The sequence below is a fragment of the Arachis stenosperma genome, chromosome 7 (assembly GCF_014773155.1).
Source record: "Arachis stenosperma cultivar V10309 chromosome 7, arast.V10309.gnm1.PFL2, whole genome shotgun sequence".
Taxonomy (NCBI): Eukaryota; Viridiplantae; Streptophyta; class Magnoliopsida; order Fabales; family Fabaceae; genus Arachis; species Arachis stenosperma.
This window is the reverse complement of record NC_080383.1, coordinates 14,969,375-14,982,778: the sequence shown is the minus strand read 5'-3', so window position 1 is coordinate 14,982,778 and position 13,404 is coordinate 14,969,375. Positions and strand designations below refer to the sequence as shown.

Below are 13,404 nucleotides of genomic sequence, written 5' to 3'. Positions count from 1 at the left end.
ATTTTTTTGCTAGAAGGCTAAGGAGGTTCATAAAAAACAAGGGAATGAGCAAATGATTAAGTTTAAAAGATAAAAAAAAGATCTCGGTAAAATAATTTATCATCACTATAAGGAGGTTGGCCACTACAAGTATGACCGTCCCAAGCTCAAGAAAAAAGACAAGATGAGAAAAAACAAGAAAAAGGTGCTAATGGCCTCTTGAAAAGATTTAAAAAATGATTCAAAGGATGAAAAAGAATCTGAACATAAAACTCATGCATGCTTCATGGCTAACCAAGAACCAACTGATGAGGTAGACCATCCTATCCTAACTAATGATGAAATATGTTAAATGATTGATGAGTTAACTAGACATATTAGAAATGGTTTGGATAGATGTCATGAACTTAAAGCTAAAACTGATTCTTTAAAAGTTGAAAATGCATACCATAAAGAAAAAATAAATGAAGCCGAAAATGTTGTTGATTTACTTGAAGAAAATAAACAGTTTAAAACTGAAAATGAAAAACTTAAAAGAAAGCATTTGGTTATTGATTTGTGGGACCAAATTGAAAAAAATGAGAGGTTGCACAATGTGATTAGAGATTTAAATTAAGATATAGTTAAATTTGCTTAAAGTTCAAAAAAATTGGATAAATTACTAGCTAGTCAAAACCCTTTATTTAAAAATTTGGGTTGGAGTATGTTGATAAACATGAATATGTTTTTCAAAAATCAAGTTTTAAAAATGAAGCCTCAACTTCTTTAAAGAAAAGATTTCAAATCTTAAATCATCTTGAAAAATCAGCAAATAAAAATTATTATCAAACTTACAAAAAATATGGGCATTCATCTCATTAATACTTTTTTTTGAAAGAAAAGTTAGAAATAAAGTATACTATTAGGAGTTTCAATGTTCTTGGACAATCAAGATGATTTAACATCAAAGAATTTAAATTGATTTGGATATCTAAGGTCATCTAAAATATTGTGTAGATTTTACCTTGCATTCAAGAAGAAGAAGCACATGTGGTACTTAGATAGTGGATACTCAAGACACATGACTGAAAAACTTATATTTTTCATCAAACTAAACAAGTACGGTTGAGGTTTTGTGACTTTTGGTGACGATGAAAAAAGAAAAATCATAGCCGTAGATAAAGTAGGTAATAAGAATTTTTTTACATTCATTGATAATGTATTTTTGGTTGATTGTTTGAAGCACAACCTTTTAAGCATTAGTCAACTTTGTGATTTGGGATATTGGTTACTTTTAAAAAATTAGAATGCTTAGTTGTTGATGAAAAATCTAGTAATTTTTTATTTGTTGTAAGAAGATGATAATGTGTATGATCTTACTTTGGAGAAACTTAAAGAACAAAATTTAGCATGATTTATATCTATGAAATTCGAAAAAGTGGTTTTGGCATAAGAGATTGGGACATGTTAGCATGTTTCAAATTTTCAAACTTGTTAAAAAGGATTTAGTTAAAGGTCTTTCTAAAATTCAATTTGACAAAGACATTACTTGTGATACTTGTCAAATGAGTAAATAAACTGAATTTCTTTTGAAAAGGAAGATGTTTCAACTAAGAAACTATTAGAATTGCTACATATTAATCTTTTTGGTGCTACTAGAACTCAAAATTTAGAAAAAAAAATACTATGGCTTGGTGGTGGTTGATGACTATACTAGATTTGGTTGGGTTCTATTCCTTGCACATAAGAATGATGCTTTTTCAGCTTTCTCTATTTTATGTAAAAAGATTCAAAATGAAAAAGATTTAAAAATTATTTTCATAAGAATCAAAGAAAAGAATTTAAAAACTACTATTTTGAATAATTTTATGATGAATTTGGTATATCACATAATTTTTTTTGTCCTAAACCACCTCAACAAAATGGAGTTGTTAAAAGGAGAAATAGAAGTTTTCAAAAATTAACTTGAGCTATGCTTTGTGAAAATGATGTATCCAAATTCCTATAAGCTGAAGTTGTGAACACAGCTTGTTATATTTTAAATCGAACCATCATTCAAAAATTCTTAAAGAAAATCCCATGAATTATGGAAAAGAACTCCTCTTAACCTTAAATATTTTTATGTCTTTGGATATAAATATTTTATTTTAAATACAAAGAAAAATCTTGAAATTTTTTATCTAAAGTTATATGAGTGTACTTTTGTAGGATACTCAACTACTAACAAAGCTTATAGAGCATATCTCAAGGAACATAAGATCATTGAAAAGACCATACATGTTATCTTTTATGAATCTAACTCAATTTTAAGCGTTGTAGATGAAAATGATATAGAAATTCAAGTTGAACAAAACGCACGTAGAGCCTAAGATCAAGCCAAATCAGATTTCTTGCTAAAAATTACTGTATCTAATTCTGCACATCAAAATACAGGAGACAAATCTATTTTGTCTCCTACTGTAGTTAAGAGTTCTAGGAATATCAACAGTGTAGAGCCTAATCAGACCAGATCTTCTCTCACTTCACCTAAACCCAGAAAATGAACATTCTTAAAAAACTATCCACAAGAGTTTATAATTGGAGATCCATCTCAAAGAGTTACCACAAGATCATCAAATAGAAAAAAGATGGAACAAAATGATATGGCCCTCATCTCTCAAATAGAACCTCAAAATATGAAGAAAGTCCTTGATGATCCATCATGGATCAAAGAAATGGAAGAAGAGTTTATCCAATTTGAGAAAAATAAAGTTTGAACATTGGTGCCAAGTTCAAATGAAAAGAAGGTGACGGGTACTAAATAGATCTTTCGAAACAAATTGGGTGAGGATGATAGCATTACAAGAAATAAAGCAAGACTAGTAATTCGATGAATCTTTTGTCCATGCTGCAATAATGGAGGCAATAAGATTGTTACTTGCTTATAACGCTCACAAAGGATTCAAACTTTTTCAAATGGTTGTCAAATATGTCTTTTAAATGATATTATTGATAAAGGTATAAGTGGCACAACCTCCCAATTTTAAAAACAAAGATTTTTTAAACCATGTTTTTAAACTTTTAAAAGTTATTTATGTTTTGAGACAAGCTCCTAGAGCTTGATACGAAAGAGTTAGCTTTTTCTTATAGAAAAATAGTTTTTAAAAAGGTATCACGAATACAATCCTTTTTATTAAAAAATCTAATTATCATTTCATTTTAGTTCAAATTTATGTGGATGATATTGTATTTAGATCGACTAATGAAGTCTTGTGTGCTGATTTTGGAAATTTAATGACTGGTGAATTTGATATGAATATGATGGAAAAGCTCACATTCTTTCTAAGACTCCAAATCAAACAAACTTCTAATGACATTTTTGTATACCAAGGTAAATATACCAAAGAATTGGTAAAGAAATTTGGTTTAGAAAATTACAAACCAATGAATACACTAATCCATTCCAACTCTAAATTTGAAAAGAATGAAAATGGCAAAGAGGTGGATGAAATAAGGTATAAAGGAATGATCAAATCTCTCACGTATCTAACTTTCTCTAAATTGAATATAGTTCAAAATGTTAGAGTTTGTTCTAAATTCCAATCACACCCAAAAAAATCTCATCTTTTGGCTATTAAAAGAATCATTAGATATATAAATGATATATCTGGTTTTGGTCTTTAAAAAATTATCATAAAAGTACTTGTTTTAAAATTGTATGATAAATAAGAGTGATAAAATAGTTTTTAAAAATAAAAAAAATTATTAATTTTTTTGTTACTTTTTCAAAAACTGTTAAACAATTTTTTAAAAAGTTAAAAATATATCTAAAAAATTAGATCGAATACTATTAATGTAATTTTTTATAAACAAAAAAGACAAAAAAAATTTTTGTTTGAAACTTTTAAATAAACCTTGAGTAAATGAACCAAAATACATATAAAAAATTTTGGGATGTACGATGGTACACATTAAAAATACATGTACGTATTTACTTTTTTACTTATTAATTAGGTAACGCTATTATATGTGCTTCTGAGTTCTGATATGCTAAATTTCCCATAAAACATCAGAGCATGTTATATTATATCATGTATTGAAATATATATATACTAGATGATCGTATTTATATGATGAGTAATTATTTAAATCAGTTTGTGAGACTTTTAAGATTGACACTTTTAGTATTTTAACTTTTGAAGTATAGAAAAAACTCCTGTAAATTTAATTTCGATAGACAAATCAATCCTTGGTCTTGTTTCTTCATCGACATTTTTCTTCTGTTGAAGAGGTGTGAGTGAAGTAGAGCTGCTCTCATCATCTCTATGGTGCAAGTTCAAGTGTGGAGAGAAAAGAAAAAGGGAGAAAGAAGCAAGAGAAGAACTAAGTTGAAGAAGAGAGAGAATGAGGGATGAATCTCATTTCTTAGAGAGAAAGTGAATGGAAGAAGCTAAAGTACAACTAATAGCTTCAAGACATATATATACATCACCTACTATACTCACACTACTTAGCTACTTAACTTACTTGCTAGGAAGGTTATCGGTCATAACAAACTAACAGAATACTACTACATTAACTACACTAGTTAGTTTCCTAACCAATTCTGCTACTGCATCAACAAACTTCAACCTATCAAGTAACACCCCCTCTCAAGATTGAAAAGGATTTGGAGACGTCACCTTAGTCAGAATATTCGCTGCTTGCTCATTGCTCGGAACCGGCAATAATTTTGTCACCCCTTCTTGCCACTTATCTCTTACAATGTGACAATCAACTTCAAGATGCTTTGTCCTTTTATAAAAAATTGGATTAACAGCTATGTGTAAGGCTGATTGACTGTCACAATAGATGCTAACAGGCCGTTTTTGTTCTACCTTCAATTCCTTTAGCATAAAGGTGAGCCACTGCTCCTCCCTTGTTGCTGAGGCTAGTACTCACATGAGGATGCTGCCACTGTGTCCTGCTTCTTGCTCTTCCATGAGACAATGGATGTGCCTAAGAAAAAACAATAACCTGTAACAGATCTTCTAGAGTCAGGGCAGATTCCCCAGTTGCTGTCTGAGTACCCGGATGGAGTTAGGTCAGTGAATGGTGAGAAGAATAGTCCCAGAGCAGGTGCTCCTTTGAGGTAAGGAAGAACTTTTAATGCTACTGAACAACAGTCTACCTACAATTCTTCTATATTATGAACAAGAGAAAAGTGGAGTCCCAGAATTTGTATAATCCGTTGGTGTTGAAATGGATTTTGTCTCGAGTCACTCCATTCCAAGGAAATATTTCAGCTCACCAAGATCTTTGATCTTGAATAAGCCATTGAGATATTCCTTCATATGAGTGATTTCAGCCAAATCATTTCCGGCAAGCACCAGTTCATCAACATATACAAGTATTATACTAAATCTTTGAGAGGATGACTTTGTAAACATGCTATGGTCATGTCTGCATTGATAGTAGCCAACATTTGTGAGAGAGGCAGCAAGCTTTGTATTCCATTGGCGGCTAGCTTGCTTTAGCCCATGAAGTGATCGGTCCAATCGGCACACAAGTCCTGGTTCTGGAGTTTGCAAGTCCGGAGGAGGCCGCATATAAACTGTCTTGTCTAAGTCTCCATGGAGAAAAGTCATATTTACATCTAATTTATGTAAGAACAAATTCTGAGTTGCTGCAATTGCCATGAGTATCCAAAATGTGTTCATTTTCAACGGCCTTGTTCCAATTGGCATCTATGACAGCCTCATCATAATTCCTAGGCTTAACATGCATGGATGCAACTAATGCACTATGCTGATGCACATGTAGTTCAGTCTCTGGTGAATCTAAATGTAAAATTCCATATTTTTGTGATGTATTGGATGTATCTGAACTGTTTGAAGAGGCTAACATGCACTGAAAATCTCCAAGATATGATGAATGGTACCCGAGGCATCAAAATCCGAGCCTTTAAGCATATTCTCTAATTGAGATGAGCCATGTTCACACCAAGCATTTAGATCTGGGGCTAGCTCAGATGGTACAGAAGCATTTTGAGAGCCATGAGATGCATTAGCATGCAATGATGGCGTGCTTATGTTATTTTGAGTGAATGCGTCATCTGGATAACCACTATATGAGAAGCCAAATGGATCAATGAACTTATGTTCATGAGAAGGGCACGTGGATTCTCAGACTCAGAGAAATTAGAAGTAGCAAATGGCATAATGTTTTCATAAAATGCTACATGTCTAGAAATAGCCGAAATTCTTTAGTATTGAATATCAGGCAATTTCCCTTTTAAAATTTCATAAGGACAAGCATCTTGGAATTCTATTTAGTAAATGGACTGCATGTTCTGCAGAATAATTTCAGAAAACCTTCGGCATATTAGCATGAAACATTAGAGCTCTTGTTGAACAATTTCATTTTATTGGGGAATATCAACACAAGATGTTTGAGATATGATGCCCTTAGAATTATAGAACGAAGGCAATTTAAACTCAACACCATTATCGGTTCTAATCTTTTTAGCAGTTGTATTGAATTGATTTTGAACTAAAATGACAAAATTTTGAACAAGGGAAGCTGTTTCAGCCTTTGATTTCATGAAAAATACCCATGCAAATCTACTTTTATCATCTATGAAAAATAACATCAGTTACTAACTTACTATACTCACACTACTTAGCTACTTAACTTACTTGCTAGGAAGGATACCGATCATAACAAACTAACAGAATGCTACTACGCTAACTACACTAATTAGTTTCCTAACTAACTCCGCTACTGCATCAACAAACTGCAACCTATCAAGTAACACCATTTGTCTTTAACGAAGAAATAAGGTCAGGAACTGATTTATCTGGCTGAAGTTAAACTTAGAAAAGTTTTTTATGTAATTCAAAAGTTACAAGACTAAAGTGTCCTATCTTTGAAATTTTAAGAACTGATTTAGGTAATTACTCTTATATTATTTAGTTGTTTTGACAGGATATACCTGATCTGTTATGTAATATCTTTCACATTTTATTGTTGCCTGCTATAATATATTCTAAATTTCTTATAGTAATATATGAAGCGTTAAAAAATTTAAATTTATTTCAATATTTTTATTTACATAATTTTTTTTAAATAATTGATTGTAGGATAGCTACTTTACGTTTAAATACTTTAATTAAAAAGTAATTTTAAAACAATTTATTGTATTTGAAATATATAAAAATAATCATTCTTAAATGTTGCAAATACATAAATAGATATAAAATGATTATTTATATTATTTAATATTTGATATTTAAGATCAAATTAGTAAAATTATTATAATATAATACTTATAATAAGAATAAGCTTTAAACTATTATTTTCGGTTATAAACTTTTTATCGACTTAAAATTATTAGATTCAGTTATAAGCTATTTTAACATCCTTATTTTTCTTTTCCAGAAAAAAAAAAAAATAGTTCCCAAACATGTTAAACCCTTGGTTAAGGCCACTGATTTGCTAAAAAAAAAGTTATTATTTCACATAAAGAAAAGGAAAAAGACAAAAAAAAATGGGAGAATCAATTGTAAATGAGACTTATGATCTATGAAAAAGGGTGTAAGAATCTATTGGTATCTGGTTGAGTGTACAATAAGGCCCCATTAATTTATATATTTTTTCCCTCCATCTTATAATAATTGAAGTGCATGGTGTCACCCCCTATTTACGTTTTTACCCCTATGCCAGATAATTAGGGCCAAGTATAATGCTTTGATTGATTTTTAATTGTTAGTTCTTTGGTCTCCACATCTAGTTTACTTGTTTTCTTTCTCCCCTTCAATTTCTCTCAGGTCTAAAGTGGCTCATGAAAGTAGCAATCAGTTCAACAATGAAAGTTCCTAACTCAAGATCCTTGGTTTTAGTGTTACTACAAAACAGTTGAAATGAAACCATCTTTGATATATTGATATACTCGTACAAAAATATGTGAACATTAAAAATCAGTCACCAAGTCAGTGATTATATATTTGTGTATAAATATATAAAGTATTGATTTAACTCATTTTTAATATATATTTTGTATTTCAATATATATTCTATATAGATAGTTAATTTAGTAGCTGATTTTTGGTGTATATCTAACATAATTGATACTAATAATGGGTTAATATTGACATCTAACACACACTGAAGACAATCTCAAATAAAAGTATCTTATACCAGGAAAAAAATGTGAATTGAAATGTCCAATACAATTTCTACAATGATATACAAATTCGGGTAATGAAAATAAACTTAACTTTCCATAATACTCTTGAAGGTATCAACAACAATACTACATCAAAAAATACACATAATGAACATCATTCATATATGTAAAAAGCAAAAACATAGCCTCCAAAATCAACAATTTGAGGAAGACACAGGTAAATGAGTTTGCTACCTGTGACAATAAGATCCATAGATTGGTTTGATTACACCCTCAATCATCTTAACCTGCTTCATTCATGAGGGCACATTGAAGTGAAAAAGCCAGGATATGACAAATGCAAAGACCATACAAGCTAGTAGGAAATTCAAAAAACGATGTCCCTGCCAGAAGTTTCGAGTTTCGCCGGCCGGGGGTGCAGGCCCGGTTGGTGGAGCCATGGAAGCATCATTGGAGTCATTCCACTGTTCTGTCATTTGAACTTCGATTGTGCCGGCTACATTGTGTGCAATTGATCCACAAATTTCACAAGTTCTGATACAATCATACAAAGTCAAATTGTTAATGCAGGGAAGTTCCAATAGTGTGTAAAACACAACCAGAAGTAAATCAACCTGAGTAAAGCTTCCCTTTAATCGTCGATTTTGCGAGCATGATTCATTTTAGTCCTTGACATTCCAAAATGAGAATTTTGATCCCAAAATTGGTTTGTCATTTTAGTCTCATCTAACCTATTAGTTTGGGGACAAAAGTATTAACTTTAAAATGTTAAGGACTAAAATGAATCATGCTTACCAAGTCGATGATCGAAGTGAATCTTTACTCAAATCAAATGCATCATCAATTAACAGGCTGCATAAACAATATGGATCCATCAAAGTGCCTTCAACCATCCCACCCCACAATGAAAAATATTGATCTTGAGAAATATTTTACTGATAAATACATCATATGAACCACAACCATCTCCAAGTTTTTCAGAGACACTTTGCACCACTAGGTCTAAGTTTTAGAGTATATTATATCCGAAATTAGAGCAGCCGATCATTCACTTGCTAAGCTGCTGCAAATATTCACTGTTCCTTGTAACGGCTTACAAAGATACGAAAATGGCTAAAAGTACATATATATGAATGCTTATGGTATGAAACACCAAAAAATTATCCTGGAAAATATGGATGTGCAGTTCAAGGATCCTGAATTCCCTTTCTACAAAAGTGACAATGCTTAACTTTCTGCTGCGAATTCGTGACTTTAGAACTTAGAATTTTGGAACATAAAGATGGATATAAAGCAGAATAACTGACTCAATGCAAAAAATGCCTTACAAGAAAACGAAAGTGATCTAGAATGCACTAGAAAAGGGCAAGTGATCCAAAACATGATGTTCTTAGCTGACGATATAGTTAAGGAAAACCAAGAAAGTTCAACACTAAGGAATATTCAAGAAAGACAGAACACATAAAGATCAACTATACATCAGATGAAAGTAATCGAAAAACACCACCAAAGCAACTAATGTCCAGCAAAAGTTCAAAGCTTAGTTATCAGGAGCACTACAATTATCTTCTATAACTGCAAGCCTTATTAAAAGGGGTCAATTTTCAATTTTCCAATGCATTGGAAACTTAAAAAGTTTGTTCTTTCTTATAAAAGTTTACCACTTTTGAAACCTTAACAAGTGTTAGCACAGCACTTGTTAGCAAAAACTATTCCCGAAAATTGCATAGGATGATACTTATTTTTGGGCTTCTGGTTACAAATATCAGAGCAGAGTGTACAACTAGAAACCAAACTGGAATGAACATCACTTTATATTCAGATATTATTTTCTATTGGCCTTTAATTGTCTTTATTCAAACTTGCTCATATGGTATTTATGTTTTCCTTGTTTGTTACGATGAAAACTTCAATTATATGACTCAGTTGGCTTATGAATTTGAGAATGGACAAGCTCATATACTGATAGAAGATGAGAAACGGGTGAAACTGCAACTTTTGACATGAAAATGCACGTAGCACACAACTCCTAAGTAAATGGTATTAATACATCTATGCATGATTTTATTTAGTTATTTATCTAACAAGAAGAAAAAGCATAAAGGAACCATAGACAACCTAGTCAATTAAAACACTTTGTGGAAGGTGGAAGTTGACAACAAACACCACTAAGGTTGACTTTCAGTAGTAAAGTCCAATTTGGTGAGAAAAACATATCCCTCATATAGAAACAAATACATAGGAACCTTACTTAAAAGTGTATTGATATCTAATCCCTTTTTGCAACAATGTAGCTTAGTTTAGTTTTCCCAACATCCTTCATAAGAAGAATTGTATTTATATATGTTATAGTTGAGTCTCCACTCTCCACTATAAAGTCATTTCATCAAGCACTACCCTTTAGCTTACATTATCACAAGCATAATACAAAAAGGGTAAGCAAGAAATAGACAAGTCAAACATCTCTAGATTTGGCAATGGAGAGTATCTATCAAATCCTCAAAGAAAACCATAACCACCCAAGTGGCCCTTTCTTTATTTTTTCTCTCTGAACTTATCCAAAATTTCACAGATTCAGTGTGACACCAAGGAGAATCAAGATCAACACATTGTTCATCAAGAAAGACATAATAACCATTTCAAGAAACAAGGTAATTTTTTTTTTCTTATTTTCTCCCTTTAATTCAGCAATGTACTTAGTTACTTACTTGTTGCCTTTGATCTTGAACCAAGCCTCAGCACATTGTTTATGTGCAGCAGCCAAATCATCCTTACAAGAACAACCAAGTTCAATGGGGGACCCACCAGATTCATGGTTGGTCATATCCATGCTTAGGTGACAAATCCTGCAATCCCTCTCCACCTTATTATTATTATTATCATGATCTAAGTGCCGTACCTTATCCACATCACTCTCCAGATCCACAAGCTCCACAGAACACTGATCTGATGAAACTGAAGACCCTCTCTCTTTCTCAATTGCTCCAGCAACAATCTCGGAACCAGAATCATGGGAATTACTTTGTTGTTGTTCCTCACTTGTCTCAGAAGAAGCACAACCTTCATTGCCGACACAGCTACTAGTACTACCTTGAGAGACATTATTGTCTACGTCAACAACAACATGAGGCTTATTATTGTTGTTGTTGTTGTTGTCCTCAGTAACCAACATTGACATTGTAAATTCCCAAGTTGAGAATCTTCATGTAATGGCTCAGGGAGGCAAAGATCATTAATACCCACCAAGCTTTCAAGAAAAAAGTTGGATTTTTTTCCCCCTTTCTCTCTCTCTGAACCTCCGAGAAGACTGAACAAGAGAGGGTAAGAGTGATGTGAATTGTGTTTAAGGTATTAAGCAACAACTTAACTATGGTGAGGTTGGTTGGTAGGTAATATCTCTCTGTCTCTCTCTTCTGAGTACTTGAGAGAGAAAGAGAGAAGGAGTGTGAAGCAAAGAAGATATGTAATAAGAGAAACAGCAAATCAGCAATATCATAATTATCATTATGCCTAGTTGCTTATGCAGTGTTGTGATGAGAAATTTTCTTTTAGGGTAAAAAAAATTACCCCATTTTTTCTTTTTGATAGTTCTTGGAATTTGGAGATTAGCTGTTTCTCAAAGTTGAGTTATTTGTTTTTCTGATAAGTAAAAGGAACCTTAAACCAGGTGAGATTCTTCAAACAAGGGTCATAGCTACATTAGTCTAATCAGATAAGTTGGACCCACATTTCTTTTTCTTCTCATGAGTTAGAGGAAAAGATATGGTGCTTCTCAAGTTTGCTTCTACCATAGGGCACCAAATAATAATGATGACTTAATGGAGCAAAGTTAGCATTAAAAAAAATGTTTACCATCATATCTTTGTATATGCTAAAAAAATATCAGTTATCAAATCATTTATAAGAATAAAATATATATTAAAAATATTTTTTTATTAAAATAATTTTAAAGACATTTTTATTGTTAAAATACATGAAATAATTTACATAAATAAAATAAGTAGATTGTAAATTTACAGAAATTGTTCTAAAAAGAATTGCTCTCCATATTTATTCTCAAATTTATTACATAGTCATGAAATTTTACCATATTTTATATTTTCTTGTAATATTTGAAGAAAAATAACGATTTAGTATAGAGGACATGCAACACTAAAAAATAGGATTTGATGATGATTTAGGTTGAAAGCATAATAGTGTAAATCATGAGTATATAAACTCTGATTTAAATCCGATGCAAATGAAAGAGATGTCACAAATACTGCAGGAGCTGCAACCATAAAAGTTGAGCTCGAAGCTCTCATAGTACTAATAGAATGAGGTTTTGGAGTAAATTCTCCAAAACTTGCAACCACATCTTCAAGACTTGATATTACTTGCAATTTATCATTGTTATAGAACTCAAAAGAATCATATTTCACAAATCCTTATCTAATTGTAACAGGGATCTTGCACAATAACTAAGCCATTTGTTTTTTTTTTAATACACTAATTTTCTGTAAAATGCTATTTTGATTCTTAATGTTTGGGTCAAATTATAATTTGATTTTTATTTCAAAAAATTTTAAACGAATTTAATATTGTCCTACTATTAAATTTACACAAATAACTAATAGAGTGAGTGACGTGGATATTAATAGAGGAGTGCTACACATATAAGTTTTTTTGACTTACAAGTCTTACAAGTTACTAGGTCTTTTAATGCGTTATTCAACGTTTTCTGTGTTTTCAAAGCGTTACACTCAGAACGGTTCTTCTTCTTCTTCTTCTTCTTCTTCCTCTTCCTCTTCGTCTTCTTCTCTTCTTCTCTTCCTCTTCCTCTTCGTTTTTTTTTTTATTTTCATGGTTTCTGAAATCAAGTTTTGAAATTGTTTTGAAGAAGAAGAAGCAGCAGAAGATGAGGAGAAAGAGAAAGAGTTCTGAATTATGCAACGAATTTTGGGTGTATTTTTCTTAATCCTTTGGGTGTATTTCTGTAATCCTTTTGAAGATAATGGAACTTCAGAAATACACCCAAACGATTATAGAAGTACACCCAAAATGATTACAGAAATACACCCAAAGGATTACAGAAATACATCCAAACGGTTACAGGAATTCACCCAAACGATTATAGAAAATACACCCAAAGGATTACAGAAAATACACCCAAAGGATTTAAAGAAATACACCCAAAATTCATTAAAATACATCTTATGCATAATTCAGAACTCTTTCTCTTTCCCCTCCTCATCTTCTACTGCTTCTTCTTCTTCAAAAACGATTTCACCATGAAAAATCGAAAAAAAAAAGATAAAACA

At 31.5% G+C, this 13,404-nt stretch overlaps 1 protein-coding gene across 1 annotated transcript; it reads right to left on the bottom strand.

Annotated features, from left to right (window-relative positions):
- Positions 1 to 8,124: 8,124 nt before the first annotated feature.
- Positions 8,125 to 11,282, bottom strand: LOC130940737 (uncharacterized). Its single transcript, XM_057868970.1, has 2 exons — positions 10,813 to 11,282; positions 8,125 to 8,638 (listed from the first exon to the last, which is right to left on the bottom strand). Exons 1-2 carry the CDS (start codon positions 11,280 to 11,282, stop codon positions 8,401 to 8,403), a joined length of 708 nt encoding a protein of 235 aa, XP_057724953.1. The 3' UTR covers positions 8,125 to 8,400.
- Between the last annotated feature and the right edge of the window lie 2,122 nt (positions 11,283 to 13,404).

Bases quoted from the DNA above. Each gene is read 5' to 3' on its own strand.
- LOC130940737 (XM_057868970.1), bottom strand. From the start codon at position 11,282: ATGTCAATGTTGGTTACTGAGGACAACAACAACAACAACAATAATAAG. The intron at 8,639-10,812 runs GTAAGTAACTAA...TGATTGTATCAG, and splicing joins TTCAAGATCAAAGGCAACAA to AACTTGTGAAATTTGTGGAT.